General features: G+C 50.4%; 3 protein-coding genes across 3 annotated transcripts; 1 reads left to right on the top strand and 2 right to left on the bottom strand.

The window, feature by feature from the left end:
* Nucleotides 1-1020: 1020 nt before the first annotated feature.
* N7477_007774 (NACHT nucleoside triphosphatase) lies at nucleotides 1021-4165 on the top strand (the record flags this gene model as incomplete). Its single annotated transcript, XM_056969437.1, has 3 exons — nucleotides 1021-2383; nucleotides 2491-3884; nucleotides 3929-4165. The coding sequence occupies 3 exons, from the start codon at nucleotides 1021-1023 to the stop codon at nucleotides 4163-4165; spliced, it is 2994 nt and encodes a 997-aa protein (XP_056819469.1).
* A 2035-nt stretch (nucleotides 4166-6200) lies between these two features.
* N7477_007773 (uncharacterized protein) lies at nucleotides 6201-7947 on the bottom strand (the record flags this gene model as incomplete). Its single annotated transcript, XM_056969436.1, has 5 exons — nucleotides 6201-6877; nucleotides 6930-7112; nucleotides 7168-7548; nucleotides 7604-7808; nucleotides 7858-7947. The coding sequence occupies 5 exons, from the start codon at nucleotides 7945-7947 to the stop codon at nucleotides 6201-6203; spliced, it is 1536 nt and encodes a 511-aa protein (XP_056819468.1).
* Nucleotides 7948-17283: 9336 nt separating this feature from the next.
* N7477_007772 (ATP-binding cassette glutathione S-conjugate transporter YCF1) lies at nucleotides 17284-22140 on the bottom strand (the record flags this gene model as incomplete). The annotated part of the gene is made up of 6 exons (XM_056969435.1): nucleotides 17284-17541; nucleotides 17598-17689; nucleotides 17744-17812; nucleotides 17864-19405; nucleotides 19461-21780; nucleotides 21850-22140. The coding sequence occupies 6 exons, from the start codon at nucleotides 22138-22140 to the stop codon at nucleotides 17284-17286; spliced, it is 4572 nt and encodes a 1523-aa protein (XP_056819467.1).
* Between the last annotated feature and the right edge of the window lie 304 nt (nucleotides 22141-22444).

The following is a 22444-nucleotide window of genomic DNA, read 5'->3' as shown; positions in this document are numbered from 1 at the left end:
TCTCTATTATATTACGGATCAGATAAAGCTTCGAAGTAGGAAGCCTAGGAGCTATGTCGCTTGAAGTGATCTCGGATACTGAGATTTCGAAGGCTAACGGGTAGTAAGTGGGAGAGGAAAATATGGCCCGTGCCATAGAGTGCCTAGAATAGGGAGGGGCGCACCAGATAGCGTGCGTATAGCACTTTCGTGTAAAATACATCCTCTGTTATCGAACCACGGTATTATGAAAATTACCTACTGATTTAAAAAGCGGTCTGAAAAGCGGAGGCCCCAAGGTCTATCCTATCAGGACTCACGGCCGGGTTTATTTTCCGGGAACCAAGTCGCAAGAGTGAGGTGGTATAACTGATTTCGAATACTACTGTATTGTAACGACTCGCCTGTTTATCACGACGTGATTCATTGATTCCATCCTAATTCATCATGATAGGCAAGGTGGTAGGAACTGTAAGCCAGGGAGGCCATAAGCCTATGTTTTTGATCACTCAGCCTTCTGCTCTCTAGCACTCTGTCGGGCTCCCTTCCAGACCAGCTTTTGTTTGCACTTGAGGGCCACCACTAAGAGGTAGCGGCTGGCATTTGGAATTCGTAATATACAGGGCCGCTCGAAATCAGTTTCACCACTTCACTCACATTGATCTTTTCCGTACCCTACAGGGTGACCAAGAAACAAATGTCGGTCTCCACTCTCATTCTGCCGGCATTTTGTAAATAACCAATGTATTCAATTTGTATTGATACCCTTTATTTCCGGCTAACGCTAGGAAAAGAAGAAAGTAATTGCGTCACGTAAAGTAACTCCGTAAGGCGGTATGTAGATATCAGAAAAAGGCGGTGATAAAACCGACATTTGTTTCTTGGTCACCCTGTATTGTAGAACACGCTAGTCCATATTTGATTTAGCTCCTTTCAGAAATCCCGTAATGCGTTGTAACGTAAAATCACATGATGAAAAATCCTTTAAGTTACTGGAAATACTGATACAACTCTTACTGGACATCGATACTATCATAGCCCATGCTCAGCCCCGCTTTGGGCATCAAAGCAGCTGTTGTCCTGCTTGATGAGACTGAAGGCCGGCTCTTATATATACGAACGACGGCTGAATCGCCTGTACTCCCGATCTCAAGAATTATTATCGACACGATGGCTGATCCACTCGCAATCGCATCAGGGATTGCCGGGCTGCTTTCGCTTGGCATTCAAGTCACTCAGTCCTTAGTCAAATTTTACGCTACATACAAGGACCAAGACACCGATCTGGCAAAAATTACGCATAATCTCAACAGTCTTCAGAGCATCTTTCGAGCCCTCGATATTGCGGTAAAGGAACGCCGATCGCAGGCCGACGCCCAGGGTCTACTCCTAGAAGTCGAGAAGGCAGTACGGAAATGTGAGGACGTCATCTCCGAGCTGCAGAGCGAGTGTGACAAATTCCACAAAGACTCGGCCGCCGCTTTAAAGGATCGCGTCAAGGTTGCTGGACGTCGCGCAGCCTATCCATTTCGGAGAAGTACACTAAAGAAGCTCGAAGAAGACGTCAGCGACATACGTGAAAACCTTTCGTTCGCACTCGATGTCCTACAGCTAAAGAGCCAGACTCAGATCCATGATAGTATAGCGGAAATCAAATCACTTAACGAGCGAACAAATGCTAGTCAAGTCTCTTTTACGATTCGTGGCTGGCTTATGGCGCCAGATACATCCCTTAACCACAACGCAGCATGTGCGAAACGTCACCGTAACACAGATCTATGGTTTATTAACGGCCGTCGTTTTCGTAATTGGCTTGAGGAACCCAATTCTTTCCTATGGCTAAATGGTTTTGCAGGATGTGGCAAATCGGTCCTCTGCTCGACCGCAATCCAACATACATTCTGCGAGATGAGACACAAACCTAGAGTGGGAATCGCGTTCTTTTACTTTTCCTTTAACGACGAGGCAACGCAAAACGACAACGGTATGCTACGCGCGCTACTACTGCAGCTGTCCGTACAGTTAGAGGATGGCGAGATATATCTAGAGCAACTACATACGTTATATAAGTCCGGTTCTCCTCCAGTGGAAGTGCTACTTGATACTCTTCAACGCTTGCTTGACCGATTCCACAAGAGCTATATTCTGCTCGACGCGCTAGATGAGAGCCCCCGATACAATAAAAGGGAAGGTGTCTTGAAAGCGATAAAAGAGATGCGCAGTTGGTCGATACCTAGTGTCCATCTTTTGGTGACAAGTCGGCGCGAGCTCGATATCCGTGAATCGTTAGATCCTTCCCATGAGCAAGATCTATCGCCAAGGAATTCGGAAACCGACAGAGACATAGCAAATTTTGTCTCTTATCAGCTTAAGAACGACGCAAAACTCCAGAGGTGGAAAGCGCGTCACGAGGAGATTGAAAAAAAATTGACAAAATATGCACAAGGAGTGTAGGTGTCCACGATAAAAAGCAGACTCCACTATTTTGACCAACACGACACATAGGTTCAGATACGTTGAATGCCAATTCAATGCCCTTTCGGCGGGCCGGAAACCGGAACCAGCTTGACGAATGCCTACGCACATTACCTCGCGATCTGGATGAAACATACGAGCGAATCCTATGCAGTATCAGAGATGAGTATGTCGAGGACGTGCAGCGAGTTTTGACTCTGCTTTGCTTCTCCAGACGACCACTCACCGTTAATGAGCTGATCGACGCACACTCTGTTGATCTAAGTGAGCCCCCACGCCTTGATCGTGATGGACGTTCGTACGAGCAAGATAGTCTCGTCGACATTTGTCTTGGCTTCATCGAGATCGTCCTTATGGTAGACAACAATGGGCGAAGCACCTCGACTGCTCGGATAGCACATTTCTCTGTCCAGGAATATCTTCAATCAGACCGTATCTTGCAACAAAAAGCAGAAAGGTTTGCCATGCGAAGTGCGCCTGCAAATACGGAAATAGCCCAGATATGCCTAGTCTACCTCCTGGAGCCAACTCTCTCTGAGGGGCTATTAGATGAGGCAAAGCTCATGGAGTTCCCATTTGCTCATTTCGCAGCTACGCATTGGTTTCATCATTATACGGTCTCAAGGGAGGGGAAGACAGCAATTGAACAACTAGCGTCGAGGCTTTTCAAAGACGAGACGAGCGCTTTCGTGACGTGGATACGGTTACATGACATAGAGCGCCTGTGGAACATGAACGTGGATTATAACCGCCCACTTACTGATATAGCATCGCCTCTGTACTATGCAGCCTTGCTGGGATTGGAATTCGTCTTGAACAGTATCTTGACAATTGGCACTAGGAATACAGACGTATCGGTAATAGTGGATGCTCAAGGAGGAGAGTATGGCAATGCACTCCAGGCCGCATCACGGAGTGGCAATGGGAAGGTGGCGCAGATGCTTCTAGATCGAGGTGCGGACGTCAACGCCCAGGGAGGATTCTATGGCAATGCACTCCAGGCCGCATCATTCGGAGGCTATGAGAAGGTGGTGCAGATGCTACTGGATCGAGGTGCTGACATTAACGCCCAGGGAGGAGAATATGAATATGGCAATGCACTCCACACCGCATCATACGGAGGATACGAAAATGTGGTGCAGATGCTATTAGATCGAGGCGCCGACGTTAACGTCCAGGGAGGATTCCATGCCAATGCACTCCAGGCTGCATCACTCGATGGCCATGAAAAGGTGGTGCAGATGTTGTTAGATCGAGGCGCCGACGTTAACGCCCACGGAGGAGACTATGGCAATGCACTCCAGGCTGCATCAATCGATGGCCATAAAAACGTAGTGCAGATGTTGTTAGATCGAGGCGCCGACGTTAACGCCCACGGAGGAGACTATGCCAATGCACTCCAGGCGGCGTCCTACGGAGGCCACGAAAAGGTAGTACAGATGCTGCTGGATCGGGTGCCGACGTTAACGCCCAGGGTGGATATTATGGCAATGCACTCCAAGTTGCATCAATCTATGGCTATGAAAAGGTGGTGAAGGTGCTGCTGGATCGAGGTGCAGACGTTAACGCCCAGGGTGGATATTATGGCAATGCACTCCAGGCTGCATCAATCCATGGCCATGAAAAGGTGGTGCAGGTGCTGCTGGATCGAGGTGCCGACGTCAACGCCGAGAGTGGAGAAACTCGACCTTCACTGGTGACCAGTATTTGAAACCTCTCCACTGACATACCCTTCGTTGCTGTCAGAGGATCATGACGCCACATGTTTTAGTAGTCTTGGACTCTCCGCCTCATCTACTGTTGTTCCTGCTCTATTCAAGCGACGAGGTTAGGTTCCTGTGGCATGGTTGATACTTGAAAGCCCCGCAAGATTCAAGGTGGGTCACCATCAGTTAGGAGCGATTATTCACCGATATAACGATTAAGATATCGTCCGACTTTACCCTTCCTTTACTGGGAGTCTTTCCTTCTAATAACTTCTCTAACTTACCCTTTAGGGTCACCGGCTAATAAGCACTCGGAGTTAGGGTTACGTCCTCCTCTGTATCGCGTAAGAGCACTTTTATATTTACTATGACTTTCCACTCGATTATATACTGGATGTAGCTTGCCGGAACTTTATCACTGGATATTTCGTTACGCCATTTAGATAGCTGAAGCAGTCTAGGAGTTTCCGGTTATAGTTATTATAGAACTTCTAGATTATTCTCGGAGTGATAGTCGGGGGAGGAGCTGAACCCATAGCTTAACGTAGGTGCGCGACCGTAGTATAATGGAGTGGGGGCATATTGCGAATCTTGATCCCTAGGTTCGAGATTATACGGCTGAAAGTCAAGGTCATTAGGATACGAATTAGCTGTCATCGTCCTCGTTTCAAGGCTCTAAACGGATCCAACGTCAGCATTATCACGACTAGCTAGTTCAGCAGATGCTAATCCGCTATTATAAGGCCAAGCCTATTACAAGAAGCAAGCAAACATTACCCACTAGTACTGTCTCTAAACAACTCGCTCGTTCGAAGTAGTCACTCCAGAGGGCAAGTGCGACTTCCTGCCACGTCTCCAAACGAGCAGGCCTCTGTCTGTCTGGCTTATTTGCTAGGTCAACGTTCTAGAACCCCTAAAGACCTAACGAGTCTAATACAGAAGCTATTTTTACTTTGTTATGCACACCCGTACTATAATACTGCCAAGAAAGGGGTTCGAGGGCAGAGTAACCATAATGGGCATAGCGTGTTTCGAAAGAGGGTTCGAGAAAGAACCTCTGTGAGTAAATGGTGAAACTGATTTCGATCCATCCTGTAGAGTAAGTATCATTACTTCGAGGTACAGACCTGGCTTGGCGAGCAGATAGTCCCAGAGCGCTGTTAGATTCGGGGGCTTTATGCTTCGTCTCCGATCAATAAAATTTGAGACTTGGACGAGGGAAGGGACCTCTGTTTTCTGCATCTTGCTACCTCATGTAATCGGTCCGTGTGTAGTGACGAACTTCGTATCACATTGTTGCGCAGAAGTGAGAGGCCGGAGGGGGGGGGGAATGACCGTAAAAGAACTTCTGACCATTCTAAAAGAACACTCAATGAAATTCCGATGCGCAGCTTTACTACATGCCGAATAATTCTCTTTGCATCACTACTTAGCCAGGGTGTATTGAAGGGTAATTCAAACATCAAAGCACCACTTCGAAGACTCGATAATGAGTCCTATGATGGTGTAGTTGGGAAAGATCTGAGCGGCTTCATCACAGTAAAGAAACTTGGTTATCCAAATGCAATAAATTTGTAAACATGATCTACCAGATATCATATATAAACAGACAACTCCAATCAACATGGACATGGGCCAAACAAAAAGGAGAATTCATATACAAATCAAACGATAAGTGTGAAAGAGGAAAATGACGAGAGTCAAGGAAAAGAAAATAAGTGAAAAGACCACACTGTCCAAAAAGAAAAACCGGAATCCCAAATCCAAATCAAGCCATCCAAATATTTTCAAAGAGAAACAAAAGACAAAATAAAGGAAAAAAAAAGTCCAGTCCACTCCGCAGCTCCTTTTGACGACACCGTCCTTTTTTTTATTCACAAAGAACAACAAAGCAAAAGAAACTCCGTTGCTCAAGCCGCTGTATGTTGAGTGCTTTCAAATGGTATTCAGAGCCATCAGTCATATAAATCGTTAAATTATCCTGCCCCAATTTTCGAATGTCAATTGGATCGCTCGTCCAACTGTGTCCAGCCCGTGGGATCAGGCCGGGTGCGAGAGAGGCAAGCCGTGTGGGTGACCCAGTGAGCCAGTGCGGAAGGGCAATGCCCGTTGGCTCATGTCGAGGGGTGACTGGGCGTGGTGCGACATGTCGTGCAGCTGGGCCGGCGATGCCATGGGCATTTGGTAGGACATTGAGGGCGGAGGAAGACCGTGGCTGGTAGGCGGGGCGCTGTAGTCCACTGGGCTGAAGATGTTTTGGCGGAACGAGGGCGCCCACGCGTCATAATGGCCTGCTGTGCGCTGCTGGTCAGACGAGGAGGCTGGGAAGGCGTTTTGCGTGGAGTAGTCGTAGGCGAGGACTTCGTGAGGGCTGATCATTTCGGCGGTCACTGGTGTGCTGAGCATGGGCTGCGAGTATGCGTCTGAGTACTGAGGCGGGGTTGCATAGTAGGAGCGGTCCTGGCGAGGGGCTTCGAAGCTTAGGGGCTCATTCATTGAGAAACTACCTGGCAGGGAGCGGCCATGGTGCATGGCCATTGTGTCGATTGGTGTCGTGAGTGGAGCTGTGACTTGCTCGACAGATGAGGTTGGAGTCAAGAGACCGTCCTCGATATGCTCGGCGACATTGATTGTGGGAATATCGTTCGAGTCCTCTTCCTCGTCTTCACCCTTGGGGCTGGGTCCTCGGTTCTGAACATAGACCACCATATTGGCATCTAAATAAAAGTCATTAATATGGATCGTGAAAACAATGGTACTGATACATACCAACTTCACCGCGTTCGAAACGCTCTTCCATCTTGCGGACCCTCAGAATCTCAAAGATGATCTCGACATGGGAAGGATGCTTCAAGCTGCGCTTGGTGTCACCAGCGACTTCTTTGAGCTTGTCAGCGGTAATGCCATGGCTTCCGAGCTTGCGGATGATGTGGAGCAGAAGCTCAATGCGGTCTTTGCAAGCGTTAGTGACTTGAGAGTATTCTTTGAACCAATATAGAAAACTTACACTCTTTACGCAAGTGGTCGGGCTCCTTGTGCATGACACCCGGGGGCCACCACTCGGGCTTGGTCTTTTCAGGGTCGCCGGTGCTGCCAGGAGGGGATCCCGGCGCAGGCTTGCCTCCATTGTATGGGTGTCGAACCTGTTTGCGGGGCTCAATGAACTTAATGAAGGCCTTGGCGACCATGCGGCAATTGAGCTGCTGGAAATGCTTCAAAGCACTTTCATAATAGCTATTGACCTTTTGGATGTCTCCCACACGGAGAGGGACCATATCGTTGGATGCACCCTGGGGGTAGTCATCGTTGTCAGAGCCCTGATCTTCAGCAATAGAAGGAGCAGGGCCATTGCGGCGGCGAACGCGGCGAGGAGAGGCATCTAAAGTGCCTGTCGAAAGTGAGTCAGATGAAATTCTGGCACGTAGCAGCATGTTGATACTTACGGCGAGCAATAGGCTGGTGATAGCCAATTCTTTCACCGAGAATCTCGAGGAAGTTCTGGCGAACATCGGGCGTGAAGACAGTCGAGTTTTGCTCCTGAATGGAAGCAGACTCATCGACTTTGAGCTTGCCCTCGTTGTCAAGATAGATCATAGCGTAGTGAGCATAAGGCAGGCGAAAAGACGAGCGCGTGGGAGCCATCATAGGCTAGAGAATGTAAGCGATTGAACCAAGTACACTTCACAAGTATACTCACAGGAGCCACATCCCAGCTGGGTGGGCCTTCCAGAGCAGAAGCAGAGCGCTTCATAGCCCCAGTGGCAGTTTTATGGTTGGCAAAGACCATGATGCTTCAAGTGGAAATGGCGGGGCCGAGGCCGAGGCGAGTTGCGCGGTATTGGAATTGGGAGTACTCCGGCGAATTCGCAAAATATAAGACCGTTCACTCGGATAGAGAGTATGGAGAGCAGACTCCAAAGTTCAGCGGAAAGACTCGGGAGTCCTTCTTATAGATGAAGCTCACGATTGAGAGTACACTGATTGAGGTCCTGTCGGATCGTCAGCCGTTGATCTCGAATTTTCGCAATGCACGCGGCATCTCGCCGTTTCACGGTCATCCACTGGTCAGTGGATGCAATTCCGGGGGGAAAGCGCGAGCCGGTGTGACAAGCGGAAGCCAACCCGGGGCGGCTCGAAGCAAGCTTATTGCAAACGAGACCAAGCTTAGCTCCAGGAGTACACTCACAGGTCAACAAAGAATGTAGAATAGAGTGCTATGCGAGGACGACTGCAGAAGTGTTGGCAACCGACGGGTCGGAAGGTATGCAAATGCAGGAATGAGTAGAATAGAAAAGGATATAGATCCACAATGTGATCCCGGGTTGGTGAGACGGGGTTGGACTGGTTGTGAACAAAATATCTTAGGGTTGAGCCTGGAGGGGTGAACCAATAAATAGAACCAGAGATGGAGTGGGTCGTGTAGAAGTAGTCGAAGAAGTGGGCAGAGGAGGGTGTTTTAAATTAATGCAAGAATAGGGAAGACTCGGAGTGCAAGTGCAGAGTATTTCAGTTTCTCTCGATTAGCGGGTTAGAGTGTGAAAAGGTACTTTGTCAAGAAAAAGTATCAAACAGCAGAAAGCATGGATGATCCTTGACAGAGGCCGGGGAAGCCCCGGTAGCTCCCTGATCTGATGCAGTATGTAACTTGAAGGGCATGCATTAGTTCTAGTCCAACCACCGGGGACGTCCCAGCTGTTTGTCCCGATCCGTCATCCCTGTTCTACTATTTGTAGATCGCCATGCATTGGGCCTTTTCTTTTTTTTTTCTTTTCTTATTTTTTTTTTTATGGGGGATTTTTTTATCCATTCAATTTACCCTTTCTGCATTGACAATTTTTCAATTGTGAATTCTTTTTCTGACAGTCCCGCCCCGGCCTCTTGAAAGCGTTGAGTCCGTCGGGGAAGAGCCCAATACAGTGTGGCGCTGTCGATTATCGATCGATTTGTGCCCCTCTCCCCCACGGCATTTGGCACCCTGTCACTTGTTACTTTGACTCCGTGATCGGACAAAATCCTTTTCGATCGAAAGTGTCTCCTCTATAGTACTTAGCATCTTCATTCTTTACGGTTAGCGAATTGCTCAAGTGTGGAACACCCCCCAAACAATCCTTTCCGCACTTCCCGGCGGGACGACGCGCAGAGATCGACGTCCAGGGGATATTCTTTGTTAACTAGAATGACAGCGTAACATGGGTTGCTCATTTGAACCTTGTCGCACCATCGAGATGACCTTAGCCAGGCACCTTCTAATTCATCGTTCGTGTTCAAAAACGCCGAGGCCCTTGCGTCGGGTCCCACGCCCACGCAATGTGGGTGCTATTCTTAAAAGGAGCTCAGCTTCGGGGGTACCGGGTCCACGTCCACAGTGAGTTTGGAGAAAAGGCAGATTCGTCATCAGGGAAAACAAGTGCTCGATCGCACCGGATCTGGGTATGATGTGCCCCGGCGCTAGTTGCAGGGACCTCCCAAGCCAATAAGCGAAGCCACTGGGCCTGTGGCTCTGGACTCGGTGGTTCCATGAATCTATCAAGGTTGAGGCTTGAGCGTGGCCCAACATCCTGGATCCTGGGTTGTCGAAGAATGACTCGCCGATAGGGCTTTGCCCACTTTACCCATATGGACGTCCCCTCCATGTCGATCTCCCAGGGCTCAAGATTCTCCGAACATGACAGGCGTTCGCGGGGTTTCCTTCAACGCTGGGATCATGATTGACCTCTGAATTCTCAGCGGGTTATAGGCGAACCCCTGAGATTAGACCTCCCAATCTCGCTAAATGAGAACGAACCAAAAGCACCAAATTGACTCGCGAGGTCGAGGCCGCTGCTCTAGCCGCGGGTAAGTGGTCATGGGCGTTCTAGCACGAATCAAGACACATTCGCGGCCCCTCTTTCTGTCATCCTCCTTGGGGCCAACATGACACCTAATCCCGGTACGATCACCCCGGGACGGCTCTCCCGGCGCGAAATAGGTTTCGCACAATTCTACCTGCCTGGGCTAAGCGCCGTACCTTTGAAGCGTTCCTTTGTTCGTGTTTGAGGATACCTCCCCCCCCACGCGGAACATTCGAGGATCCGCCCCCCACCACATATCCCAAACGCGAAGGAACTCCGATAGTAGGATCAAAGTACACTCTAAGCTCGGCTTCGGGGCGTTGGGCAACCCAGGGAAAAGGGCACATCTACCCAAGCGACTGTCATCCCGTCCATCTCCCGCGCCGGTGGATTCAATAGGATCTGTCGGGTCCAGTGGTCCAAGATGTCCTCAAGACACAGATTCGGCCATGACTGTGATCGGAAAGATGGCTGCAGAAGATTCATGCGCAAACCGTACCTGCGCCATGTCCAAATGATTGTCTGGTCTTTTTGTCCCCTGGCCACCTCTCTGACCGATCAACTGCGATCGACTGCCGAGTATATCCGCCACCATGTCATTTGGAGTTACAGTAATGCGATCATCCTTGGAGATAGAGACTAGAGTGACCAGGACCAATAGATCGAGATTTATCTCCGGTACTTCTGTGACCGCAAATACCTAGAATCTCGTGTTTTCGGATCGTGACATTTGTCATTTGCAGGTGACGTCTTGGATCAGAATCAATTATGACCGTCAAAATTCAAACCGAAAATATCAACGGCTTGACACCGAACAAAGCCATATCCACCTTGATCGCAAGGGGGTCCCTCGGAGGCTTTGTTTGCCCAACCGTTCGTCCCGTTTGCCCTATGTTGATTTGCTTCTTTTTTTATTTTTTTATTTTTTTTCCACATCTTCCCCACCGGCAATCTCAAGGCGAACTCGGCCTGCCCGTTGGCATCCACCCCCATTTCAACTCTTGTCGGTTTTGTAATAACGGATGAGACCGATGTACCGTAGATCATGTTGCAGGAGCTAAACGAGGCTATACGGAGGGTCTAGACCCCAGACCTTTTAGATGTTTCGAGGCTTGGGGTCAAAGTACCACCATCTGACAACCCCTCATGGGCGGCGTCTCATTGGTACAGAAATGAAAGGCGTTCAGCCCATGACATCCCCACTGTATACCGATGCATAAAACGCTCAGATAGGGCTCAGCCACAGCGTGGCACATAGCATAGGCCAAAGCTATTTTCAGCTGTGATCACACCGCCACATGCCACACAGGATCTGACAACTGGCTATCGTAAAGGTGCAGGGAAGGGCCCTGTTTGATAGACGCCCCCCAATCCTGTCACGGACAAAATAGCAGATTCAAAAAGCCTTGGCTTGTCTGAGTGAGACAAGCAGAGGCAAACAGGCAGATGCAAATAGCAGGCGCCCGATTCAGCCAGGTAGACCACTGGTGCCGATCGACAATGTGACTAGCAGTCTCCGGAGATGCTCGGTTGATCGTGACGCAATCACCCTGAAACTAGATCCTTTCATGGTGAGGCGTTGGGGGGCTTAGGCTTAAGATTGGGCTTGGGAACCGGATGTGACAGCGGGTGCACGGTTGGCCCGAAATGGAGGGTGGGGAAGGTGGAAATCATGGAGGGGGTGATGACTGCACAAACTCGCATTTCCCTTGGATCTGCATTTTATCTGTGCCTGGTCTTCTGGAAACGGTTGTACTTCACCGCCACGCGAGTATAGTTGTTGCCTTGCTTGATCTTTTCTACCGGTCTATCACGATTCTTTCGATTTAACATCCTCTGAGAGGTATGAAGGATAGAGAAAAAAAAGTCGGAGGGCAGCTTCTCGTATCGATGGATAGAAAATGAAGTCTGTTCGCGCGTACGATCGAGACCGTAGCAAAGGTACCTCGAGGCAACTGAATCATTACCGAGGGTAATAGACCGGAAGCCGTTCGCGTATCCTTGAGGAATATCAAAAATATCCGTTGCCGTACTCTAATTGTTTTCTCGGGACGCAAGTCACTGAGGCACTCGGACTCATGCACCGGATAGTGCAGGCGCCTGGGAGCCGCGAGGACGATCGGGCAATGAGAAGACACGATCGTACGGCCATCGGCCGCCCTGATCTAGATCTACGTCATGCATGCCTCGCCAGGCGGTCGAGGGCGGGTGTTCATGGTCATCTGGGCAGTTTGAGTGGAACAGTGAAGTACTTTTGTGAGAGGATCCTTTCAGGACTAACTTCCCTGGGTCCATGCGGGTCTAGGGCACCGCAAGGCCTAGACTCTCCACGCTACTCCCCCAAAGCGAACCAAAGCAGCTAGCGAGCCCATGCCTAAGCCACAGCGGGTCGGGGGCACCGGTCCGACGAGCTAAAGCTGTCAAACTCCCCCAAAGAGCATAGTGCAAAATCCACTCCAACCCAGCAATAGGGTCAAAGTTGGCAATCATGGACCTTTAGTGCTCCCAGGTTCAAGTTCCATCCTTCTCGAATAGGCCTGTTGCGTGTAAACGAGACCGATCTACCCTCATCTCATCTCTCAAGATCCTTGGGTTTCAAAACGCGATGCTCCCGCGTTGGTGGATCGTAATGCTATTTTCTGCCGGAACAGAAAAAGGAGACCGCAGTGCCCATTCACGAGTCCAGCACCATGACCACTAAAGTAAACGAGACAGCCTCCGGTTGCCTCGGTAAGCTCGGTAGATCATAGGAGGATTATTATTACGGCGCAGCCAATATTCTTTCCTTCTGAGCCCTCCAATTCGAGACCCCTCTCCCACACGAATCAGCCCTGAGATATTACGAGGGAGAAAGTTCCTCTCACTGCATAATCCAGATCCATTTCCGGAAATCGATTTCATCACCTTGACTAGAGAGGGGGGAAGAAAAAAGAAAGGCAAAGCAAAGTGAGACTACTGATAATTACTGCGGTGTGGCCCGGCCCGATGGCCCGCGGTCTTAGTGTGTCTTCCTAGCTATCTCGGAAGCCCTACTGCAGCCATGACTATTATTGTCCGCTGACGCACGCCAACATCCTTCATAATTGATAAATTACCTTAGATTGAACTTCAATGACATTGTTTCGAGGCTTGGGTTGATGCAGCAGATGCAACATGGCAGATTCTGCACATCATCGCCGGATCACACGATCCAGCGAAATCGCCGACAACCATTGTTTCAATCTGGGCTGGGAGCGTGATTAGCTCTGATGCGAGTTGTCCAATTCATGGCGCAGTCCTCAATCCTCAGCCGCGTGGATGTGACCTGACAACAGTTTCTCACGGCATTGCGGTAGTGCATTGTTTCCCTTTCTGCTCTTTCTCTCCGGCTTACATAATCTATGCCGATCCACTCTGGACATACGTCGGTGGATCCTTCCGACGCCAGTGATCGCCCAGCTTCAGCTCGCCAGGGCCCCGTACTTTTTTCTTTTTTTTTCCCATTCCTAACTCGGGAGCCCTTGCGTCGGACGGAGATGGTTTCCGTGGTATCCGCCCTGCTCATTTGAAATTGTCCACGTGGTTCTGCTTCACATCAAGCGCGAGCCATGTGTTTCAAAGGGGGTTGCAGTCTCGACAGCGACATGACGCGGTATAATTCCAGCTTCATTTGCACAGCTATCAGGTCGCAAAAGCGTCCTAGTTAATTGTGCCAGCCCGCAAGCCGCAAGGAGCCAAATTGCCGAGCGCCTACATCCCGTATCCGTACCCTGGGAACTCACGAGCCCAGTTACCTGGATACCCCCCGATGAGGGTCGTGGCTTGAAGGCTACTCCCCAGGGCCCATGTACCAGCTCCACTTGTCCTTGCAGCGCGTCCTCTTGGGGGCTTTCATCGAGAACCAATCATCCCGAGCGAATGTGGTCAATGCATAGCTCTATGCCTGAATTGTACTGGGCGCAAACTCTGGGAAGACACTAATCAGTTCCCCGAGCCTCCATCTCGAAGCTTCCTGAGAACCGGAAAACCCACCACGCCGGAACTCGATTATCGTAATGGCATGCATGCCCCTTCGTTTTTGGCTCCGCCAGTGTGTAATAGTACCCACGTCCCCCAATGCTGTCTCCGAAGACGATGAACCTCTGTTGCTCTAGTGTACGGATTGCTTCACCCGGCGGCGTATGCAGTATGCTCTAGCCTCGCGGAATGCATAGACGGGGAGATTGCCCGAAACGTCAAGATCGTCCCTGGCAGATCTGTGGCCGGTCCCAATCGAGAGGTCTTGGGAACAATATCCTTATGATTCCCGAATCTTCTTCCTCAATAGCTATGACGCCAACGAGCTGTCTTTGATCTCATGACGACAGGATTTGGTCTTGAAGCGAGCTTGACTCGGTTTTCTCGCAATGACTATTTGATAGGGGACCATTTGCATGGGTACATCCCACTGATCCCGAGAAGCCCGGTCCGCGCAAAAATGATCCGTGGCCAGAGTCCTCCACTGAAAAGGTTTCATTCAAAATGATTCTCCCTCTCCCGCTACCGCGGAGCTCACTGAAAAGTGAGATTAGACTGGATCCACTTACCCCATATCAGTGTACACACTTCAATACTCCACTTTGTGTCGGGAAAGTGACGCGCGAATGTCTTCAGAATGACAAAGCCCTGATCCGGCAAGCTGCCAATGCCAAGGACAACCAACCTCTTCGAGTGGAAATACCCATCCCCCGGGATCTAGCGCCCTCAACTCAGTCTCCGCTCAACCCCGAGTCGGCCCAAGCGTCCGGATGCAGCTCGATCTGGTTCCGCAGTCCTGGTCACCGCTGCTGATCATATGCACCGCAACATCCACAGAGATCAGGATTTGCGTACCATAAAACTCTCATCTGCGTACCCCTCTTTCTCCTCCAGGGCTGAAATGATCCCTTGTTCCGCTTCCAGCCTTCTCGGACCGGAGTTCACCGTGGCTCTGGGTCCTCTGCACATGCAGATCATGAACAGCCGTTTTCTGAAGATTCTCGCACTGGATCGTACCTCCGTAGCCCTTGCTGCTTCTGTGCAACATCTGCGTCCTTCAACCTATTTAGATGGATATTCATGTGGCTAATCTCAGGAGGTTGGCTGCGCTGGCATCCGGCTATTCTGGTCTGTATTCTCAATCACCCGAAAGCCCCTCCAGACCCCACCCGAAGCTTTCAAATGTGCAGGGTGGAGAGGGCCACCACGAACCCAGACCCAAATCCAGATCCGGATCCAGTAAAGTTGTAATCGGGCCCTCCTCGCTAGCAAGCCCTATCTGGTTCCCTGGCGTCTACGAAGAGCGCAGTGTGGGACCGCACAATCTCCGCTTTAGAGTTCTAAGAGGGGGGCTGGAATTCATCGTCTGACCCCAACACCGAGATCAACCAAGAAGGTTGATAACATAGTTCAAGAAGGGTTATAATTTTATGATTCCAAACCCCAGAGTCGGCTATTGCAATCCATCATTGGCCCATCGGCGACCCGTTAAATCAAGATTGCTGGAACGGGAGCAGCGTTTCCCCAACGCACTGACCTGGGTCTTCGTTTCAATGACAGCTGAAACAACAACGGGAGGGGAGAACGTAGGACCAATTGAAGGGTCCCAAAGGGAGCACGGACAGGATAGACCAACCTGAGACGAGAGGGGGAGGCGAATTCATATGACATGCACTATTTGAGCCACGCCAGATTTGATATCTTGACTTTTTCGATTCCCGGGTTCGAATCTGGGAAAAGTGGCTCAGGTACCATGCATTGGAACCCACTACGATATTATAGAGATCTCGAAAGATCGCTGGCATGGAGGCGTGCACATGCCGTAGGCAATAATATATATGCACTACGTATGTAGGCATGTGGCAACACTCCTCCAGCTCCTCGAAAAACGAGAAAATCAAAACGACTATACCAAAGGACCTGCATAGGCAAGTGCAGAAGCTGAGCCTGTGAATTCAGAAGTCGAAAGTCGAAAGTCGAAAGTCGAAAGTTGAAAGTGGAACAAAGCTAATCGGCGCTCCCGAGGTTCATCCCAACCCTTCTCTGCATCTAGCGAGCACATTGTACATATGTAATCTTAGGTGCACCTCAAGACGCACGTCCTCCAACACCGGCCAGACCGTGCTGTTTCGAGGAAACCATGTTCCCCCAGCCGAGCATAAGCAATCTCCCAAATGCAAGGAGACCCTGGCTGAAGAAAGGCGACTATCGAAAGGCATAGCAATATATTTCCCGACCTATTCTTAGCCCGAAGTGACCGTCAAACTAGAATCGGACAGCGGGTTACTGTGGCGGGTGCGAGACCGCAGTCGTGACTACATGATTTTGACGCGGAGTGGGCATATCTGCCTTAACTTGGATGAAGTTGATTTGCGTCGCAAGTTCGCAAGTCCGGAGGGAATCCTGGCAGGTGCAATCGGTATGTTCTGGGCTTCCTAATCAATTAATTTCGTGTGTCGGTGGGTGCCACGCTAGACAGATGTTCACCGCTACAATGAAAGACGATTCTATTGGGATAACGAGATGTCACCGCCACGTTTGGGTCGCGGCGCTACTGCAAATAATCATATAATCCCGGTCTGAGAAGTGGTTTATGTCATTGTGTGCATGCAGATAAATGTTCGACCTTGGGTCTGGACGGAGACTTTTTTAAGCCTTTTTTTCTGTTTCCTTGTTTTCATTTTACTTTGGCTGCTGCTATATGTGCGAATGAGTTGTATTGTCCACATGCTATCAACAAAAACAGGAATAAGGCATGATGACACTGTACATGCGGTCTGATCACAGGGGGTAGTAAGGAAAGGATTGAGATGTAGATCGTACAGAAATAAAAGCACTTTTCAAGATTCCAGAGTCACACCAATCAGCGGGCCTCAATCGCGCAATATTGACATGGAGGGCCGGGGCAAAGAGAAAAGAACTGGCTTTGCTAAAAGGAAAGATTTGCGATCTTCTTCCCCGCAACGTTGCCTCTTGATTCTTGTCAGGGGAAAGAGCCCTGGGGCGTTGCATTGACAAGGTTTTCCCCATGAGAGGTGCCACTCTGCACAGACACCCGCGCCACAAGGGGTTGCCATCGGGTGTTCGAACGGTTAGGATATGGTGAGAAGGATAATCCATGCGCGGGAAATTGAATGACCAGGATCCGTCATGACCACAGATCGGGCCGATGCTCTGGGGCCAGAATCCGTATCCCCCAAGCCACTCAGAATGGTGGAGGCTGGGCGCCTCTTTGCAGGCCGGCTGAGTACGCATGACGCGGGAACTCGTCGGGGCTAATTACGACCGATTGGCTTTCATTTTTGCGAAGTGGCGAGACCGTCGCTGTCAAGCAAGCCTGCCTCCTTGGCTAGCTCGTAGAAGCGACCACCTCGCTTGATCAGGTTGGCTGGCGTGTCGAATTCAGCCACTCGACCCTTGTCTAGAACGACGATTCGGTCGGAATCTATGATCGTGTTGATGCGGTGCGCGATCGTGATGATTGTGCGGTCTTGGAAGATGCTGCTGCGCAGGGTGCGCTGGAGCAGCGCGTCTGTCTCTACGTCGACCGCGGCCTGGGAGTAAGTTGTTAGCCATTGTTGCCAGATGCAGAGGCAAAGTGTTTTCTTACGGTTGCCTCGTCCAGGACAAGGATATTGCTGGGTGTCAACAAAGCCCGGGCGAGGGAGACCAGCTGGCGTTGTCCTTGACTCAAATTGGATCCTAGATGCCTCAGTCAGAGATCGCCACAGGAATACAAACACGAATGGCTCTTACCTCCTTCTTGAACCGGCGCATCAAGTTGACCTTCCATTGACGAGACATGTTCCTTCAATTTCGCATGATCTGGTGTTGGTCAGTAAATATTAATATGGCACAAAGAAATTTTGATCATACCTAGAACGCTCCAAAGAGCAGTGTCATCATGGACATGGCGAGGATCCAGATTGTCGCGCAGTGTGCCTTCGAACATGGCAGGGTCCTGGGGAATAATCGCGAGTCGACCACGAAGATCAAATAGGCCAATGGAAGACACATCAACGCCATCGATGCTAATGGTACCACTGGTGGGCTCGATAATTCGGAAGAGAGCGAGTGTAAGAGAACTCTTTCCGGCACCGGTACGGCCGACAACTCCAATCTTCTCGTGGGGCTTGATATCAAGGTCAATGTCTTTCAGCACCAAGTCGAGTCCCTCACGATAACGAGTGCTGTAATTCTTGAAAGAAACAGCACCCTGGGAAGGCCAACCAATGGCAGGGCGACGCTTGAAAATCACGTCGGGTGCTTCGCTAGGAAGGTTGGCGTATTCGAGCACACGCTCAACAGAGACAATATTGGTCTCGACCTCGACGGTCTGGCGAACAATCCAGTTGAGAGATTGGGTGATCTGAAGGGCGTAGGACATGGCTAAACCAACCATGCCTGCAGAGACCACGCTGCCAGTGGCAACGGAGGTGATAGCAAGGCCAGCGGAAGCCAGAATAATGATCGAGCCGATGAACTCAAGTCGAACAGCAAGCCAGCGATTAGCGCTGATAGACGGGAAGTAAGCACGCAAGTTGGCATCCATGCGCCACTCATTCTCCTGAGCAAAGCGTTTCTCTTGGCGATAAGCGCGGATGGTGCAGATGCCACCGAGAGATTCCTGGAAATGAGCGTAGATAGGACTACGAGTGACACTGTCGAGACGCTTGAGTTCACGAGATGTGCGAAGATAGTACTTCTGGTAACTTAGATAGATGTAGGCCAGCGGGGGAACGAAGAGCAAGAAGGCTGGGGTCGATGAGGCAATAACGGCCATTGTGAACACTGCGCGAGCAGAGTTGGCGAACAACATGTTGAATGTGCGAGCAAGAACTTCGTCCACGCGGTAGATATCGCTAGAGAATCTGTTGAGAATGCGACCTGACGGAGTAGTCTCGAAGAAATTCATAGGGGAGCGGAAGATTGCAAAGGCCATGCGCTCATGCATTTTTCGAGAGGCCTCAATTGAGCAGAAGATCCAAAGAATCAAGTTCTGAATGATAACTAGAAGGGATGATCCCAACCCGAATGCGAGATAGACACCAATAAACTTGCCCACATTCTCGTTGCCACCGTGTACCTCGTTGTATTCGGTCCAGTTCTTCAGCCAGAAATTACCAAGCACCTGGGCGGTCTGCGCAGCAACAAGAGCAAAGAGATAGAAACCAACTGCAACGATGTTGCTGTCCTTGGCATATTCAGTGTAGACACTCCACTTGACCTTGCCTTGCTCGCTGGTCTCCTGGGTTTGTTTGGACTTGATAATATTCTCTTCATCTCCAAGCTTGCGTCTCGGTCCCTGCCAGCTGGCGGTGCTGGCGCGGCGAAGCGTGACATGGCTATTCTTCCTCTGGGCAGGCTTCCGGTTGCTCTTGATAGGCACAGAGAGAGCCTGGCTGTTCCATACCTTCGCTATCCGAGTCCTCGTCATTTTCGATGATCGCTGTCTCCTCAGAGCCCTCGGGACTAGCAAGGCCATCTTCGGAGCCACTAACCTCGCGCTCGTCATCCGAGGCTTCGGCAAGATTGGTGCGGACAAGATTGAAAATCTCACCCTTCATTGCCATGAGCTGCTCATATGTACCCTTCTCAATGATAGTCTTGTCACGGATCAAGCCAATGAAATCAGCCTCCTTGAGGACTGTGATCGCATTGGTAGCGAGAATCCTCGTTTTGCTATTCAGAATACCAGAGGGGCCGAGCACCTTGTTGATGATATGACGTCCAACATGCTGATCGACTGCCGAGAGGACATCGTCAAGCAGATAAATATCCGCGCGAGCGTACACGGCACGTGCAAGAGTCAAACGTGCCTTCTGTCCTCCAGAGAGGGAGATACCACGCTCACCAACTTCGGTTTGATCACCATCAGGCAGGTTCTTGAAATCGTCTAGCAGAGCGCAGGCCTCAACAGTAAGGTCATAGAAGTCAGGGTCCCATCGGTGACCAAACACAATGTTCTCCCGTACACTCGCATTCATGACCCATGGTGCCTGTGCAACATAGGCGACACGGCCACGGACAACAACCTCACCGTCGATCTTATAGAGTTCACCCAAAATAGATTGCAGCAGGGAAGACTTGCCGCTTCCGACACGACCAACAATACAGCTGAGTTCACCCTTGCGAGCACTCAAGTCAATATTCTCCAGGACAGTAGTTCCAGTGTGGCGGTTCCAGGTGAAAGAAGCGTCACGGAGGCGGACGGACTCGTCACCGGCGTGATCCACGGGGTCCTCGAAGATAACCGCGTCGGTTTGCAACTCTTCGGCGGTCAAGTAATCCATCAATCGCTTCACGGCCACGGTAGACTCGATGACCGAGGTAATGACCATAGGCAGAATGGAGAGAGGGAACGTAAGGAGGTTGAACAGGGTCAGGGCAGGGAACACGATTTCAGTAGTCAGAGGCTTGTCACTGGTCAAGACAAATACGGTAAAAGTTGAGCAAGACACTAGGAAAGGAGTCGATTGCCAGGTGAAGTTGGCAACAGATTGAGTAGCTCCAATTTTGCGAAGAGTGTTGAGCTCCAGATCGTTTCGGATGTGGCTTAGCTTATTCATGAAGGCCGTATTCCATGCATAAAGCTTAATGCTCTTGATGTTGTTCAGAATCTCGGTCATGAGACGGGTTCTAGAATCCTTGTTCTTCATCTGGGTAATCTGCAGCTTCTTCATCATGCGCGCAATGACACCATTCAACGGGATCATGAAAATCATCACACCGATACCAGCGAACATGCTGGGTCCTACTAGCTGGTAGAGTGAAAGCATGCACAGAGTGATCTGGAATGGGGCAGACAAGAGTTGGGTACCGAATTGAGTCAGATCAGATAAGCGCTGTTGATCGACAGCCATATGGTTCACAATGTCACCAGTGGTCTTGGTCGCACGACCTTCGCTTGACAAACGCAACGCCTTGGAATAAATCAGGGCAGTCAGCGATGATTTCACCCGCATGCCAGTGTCGAAAGCTCGCTGGAAGTACTGGTGGAGACAGCTAGTCTGTACGACTGAGACCAGGAACATTGCCAGAGCAATTGCCACACCTCGGATGACTGGCTGAGGTTCAGGGCCTCGGTAAGAATCGATAAAAGTGATCAGGTAGCGCAACAGCTGCGGCTGAACAAAAGCGAGCGCATCACTTCCCGACTTAATAATGGCTCCACGAAGATACGGGCCACCAAACGCCTTGAAGAGGGCAATCCAAAGAGACGGCTTCTTAGTATGGAGCTGCTCCTCCCAGGCCTCGCTCAGATCATCGAGCGTGGCACGGGTGGTGTCACGCCGGCGGAGGTTCCACAAGTCATCTTGGGTCAGATAATTCTTGTATCCGAACTTCATCAAGGGCGTCATCCAGCTGAAGGTAAGAACTGAAAAGATATCCGCATAGTTGTACGGGCATTCATCTTCGTCGCCAAGAGCGTCATAGGCGCTTTGCTTCTTGGGAACGAGATATTCGAGCAAAAACTCGATCAGCGCCAATCCCAAGCTGATGTTGATGAGGATGAAATACGGGAGTTGATTAACATAGTCCTTGCGCGAAACGAGGGACTGCAACTTGATGCCGTAGGCGATGATGAAGAAGAGCCAGTAGAACAATACAACGCCATTCGGCTGCCTGCTCCGCCAATGCTCATAGTATTGCACCACGTAGATCACGCCCAGAGAGCCGAGTGTCGCGATCGAAGACCAGAATCGGAAGTCGGCCCAGAAGGTTTTCGGCTGGGTCTCGGCTTGCAGGGCTGCTTGAAGCGCAGTGACGATAATGAGGGAGGCGAGAACGACCTATTCAATCGAAGGTGGGTTAGCGATCCGATCCGATCTGCAACGGGTCAAATGACGCGGGTAGCATACCAGCTTGGCATAGAAATGCCAATTCTTGGAGACGGGTTGCGGAATACGCTTCTTCAACAGGAGATATAGCGCACCAGCACCGGCAAAAATCCCCCATACGGCGACCACAGCAACGATCACATCGATGAAGCATGGAGTTACGTGGAATCCCGTCGGGCTGAGGGGGCCCCATCCTTCGGGATCAGTGCAGAAGGACTGCTTGCGGGGAGCGAAAGCCGATCTGAACGGCGACTGCAGGGAACCTCCAGGTTCGGAGCCCCCGAGTACGGCCTGGTTATTACCATCCAACATATTGGTGACAAGCAACAATACGCCCCGTTTTACCTGGAGAGGAGGAAGAGAAAGACGGTGTCGGAAATGGAGCTTGCGGCCTGCTTACTAAAAGGCCGAGCTTGTCTCGCGCGCAAATCTTCTAAGTCCGGACGCTGACCCAGCACGTTGGAACTCTCGGTTCTCCATAGCGCAACATACAAAATGTACTGACAGTACTAGTCTGTGGAGGTTATATCGAAGACTAGTGTTCCATCAACTGAACTAGAAGACCTGGAGAGACTCGACTTTAGGAAGTCGCGATGGTGAGTCACGTGATCCGGGT

The sequence above is a fragment of the Penicillium maclennaniae genome (assembly GCF_028827695.1).
Source record: "Penicillium maclennaniae strain IBT 15551 chromosome Unknown utg000007l:1.0-4884863.0:1.0-4888362.0, whole genome shotgun sequence".
Taxonomy (NCBI): Eukaryota; Fungi; Ascomycota; class Eurotiomycetes; order Eurotiales; family Aspergillaceae; genus Penicillium; species Penicillium maclennaniae.
Note: the sequence above shows the minus strand (reverse complement) of the source record. Positions and strands in the feature narration are given on the sequence as shown.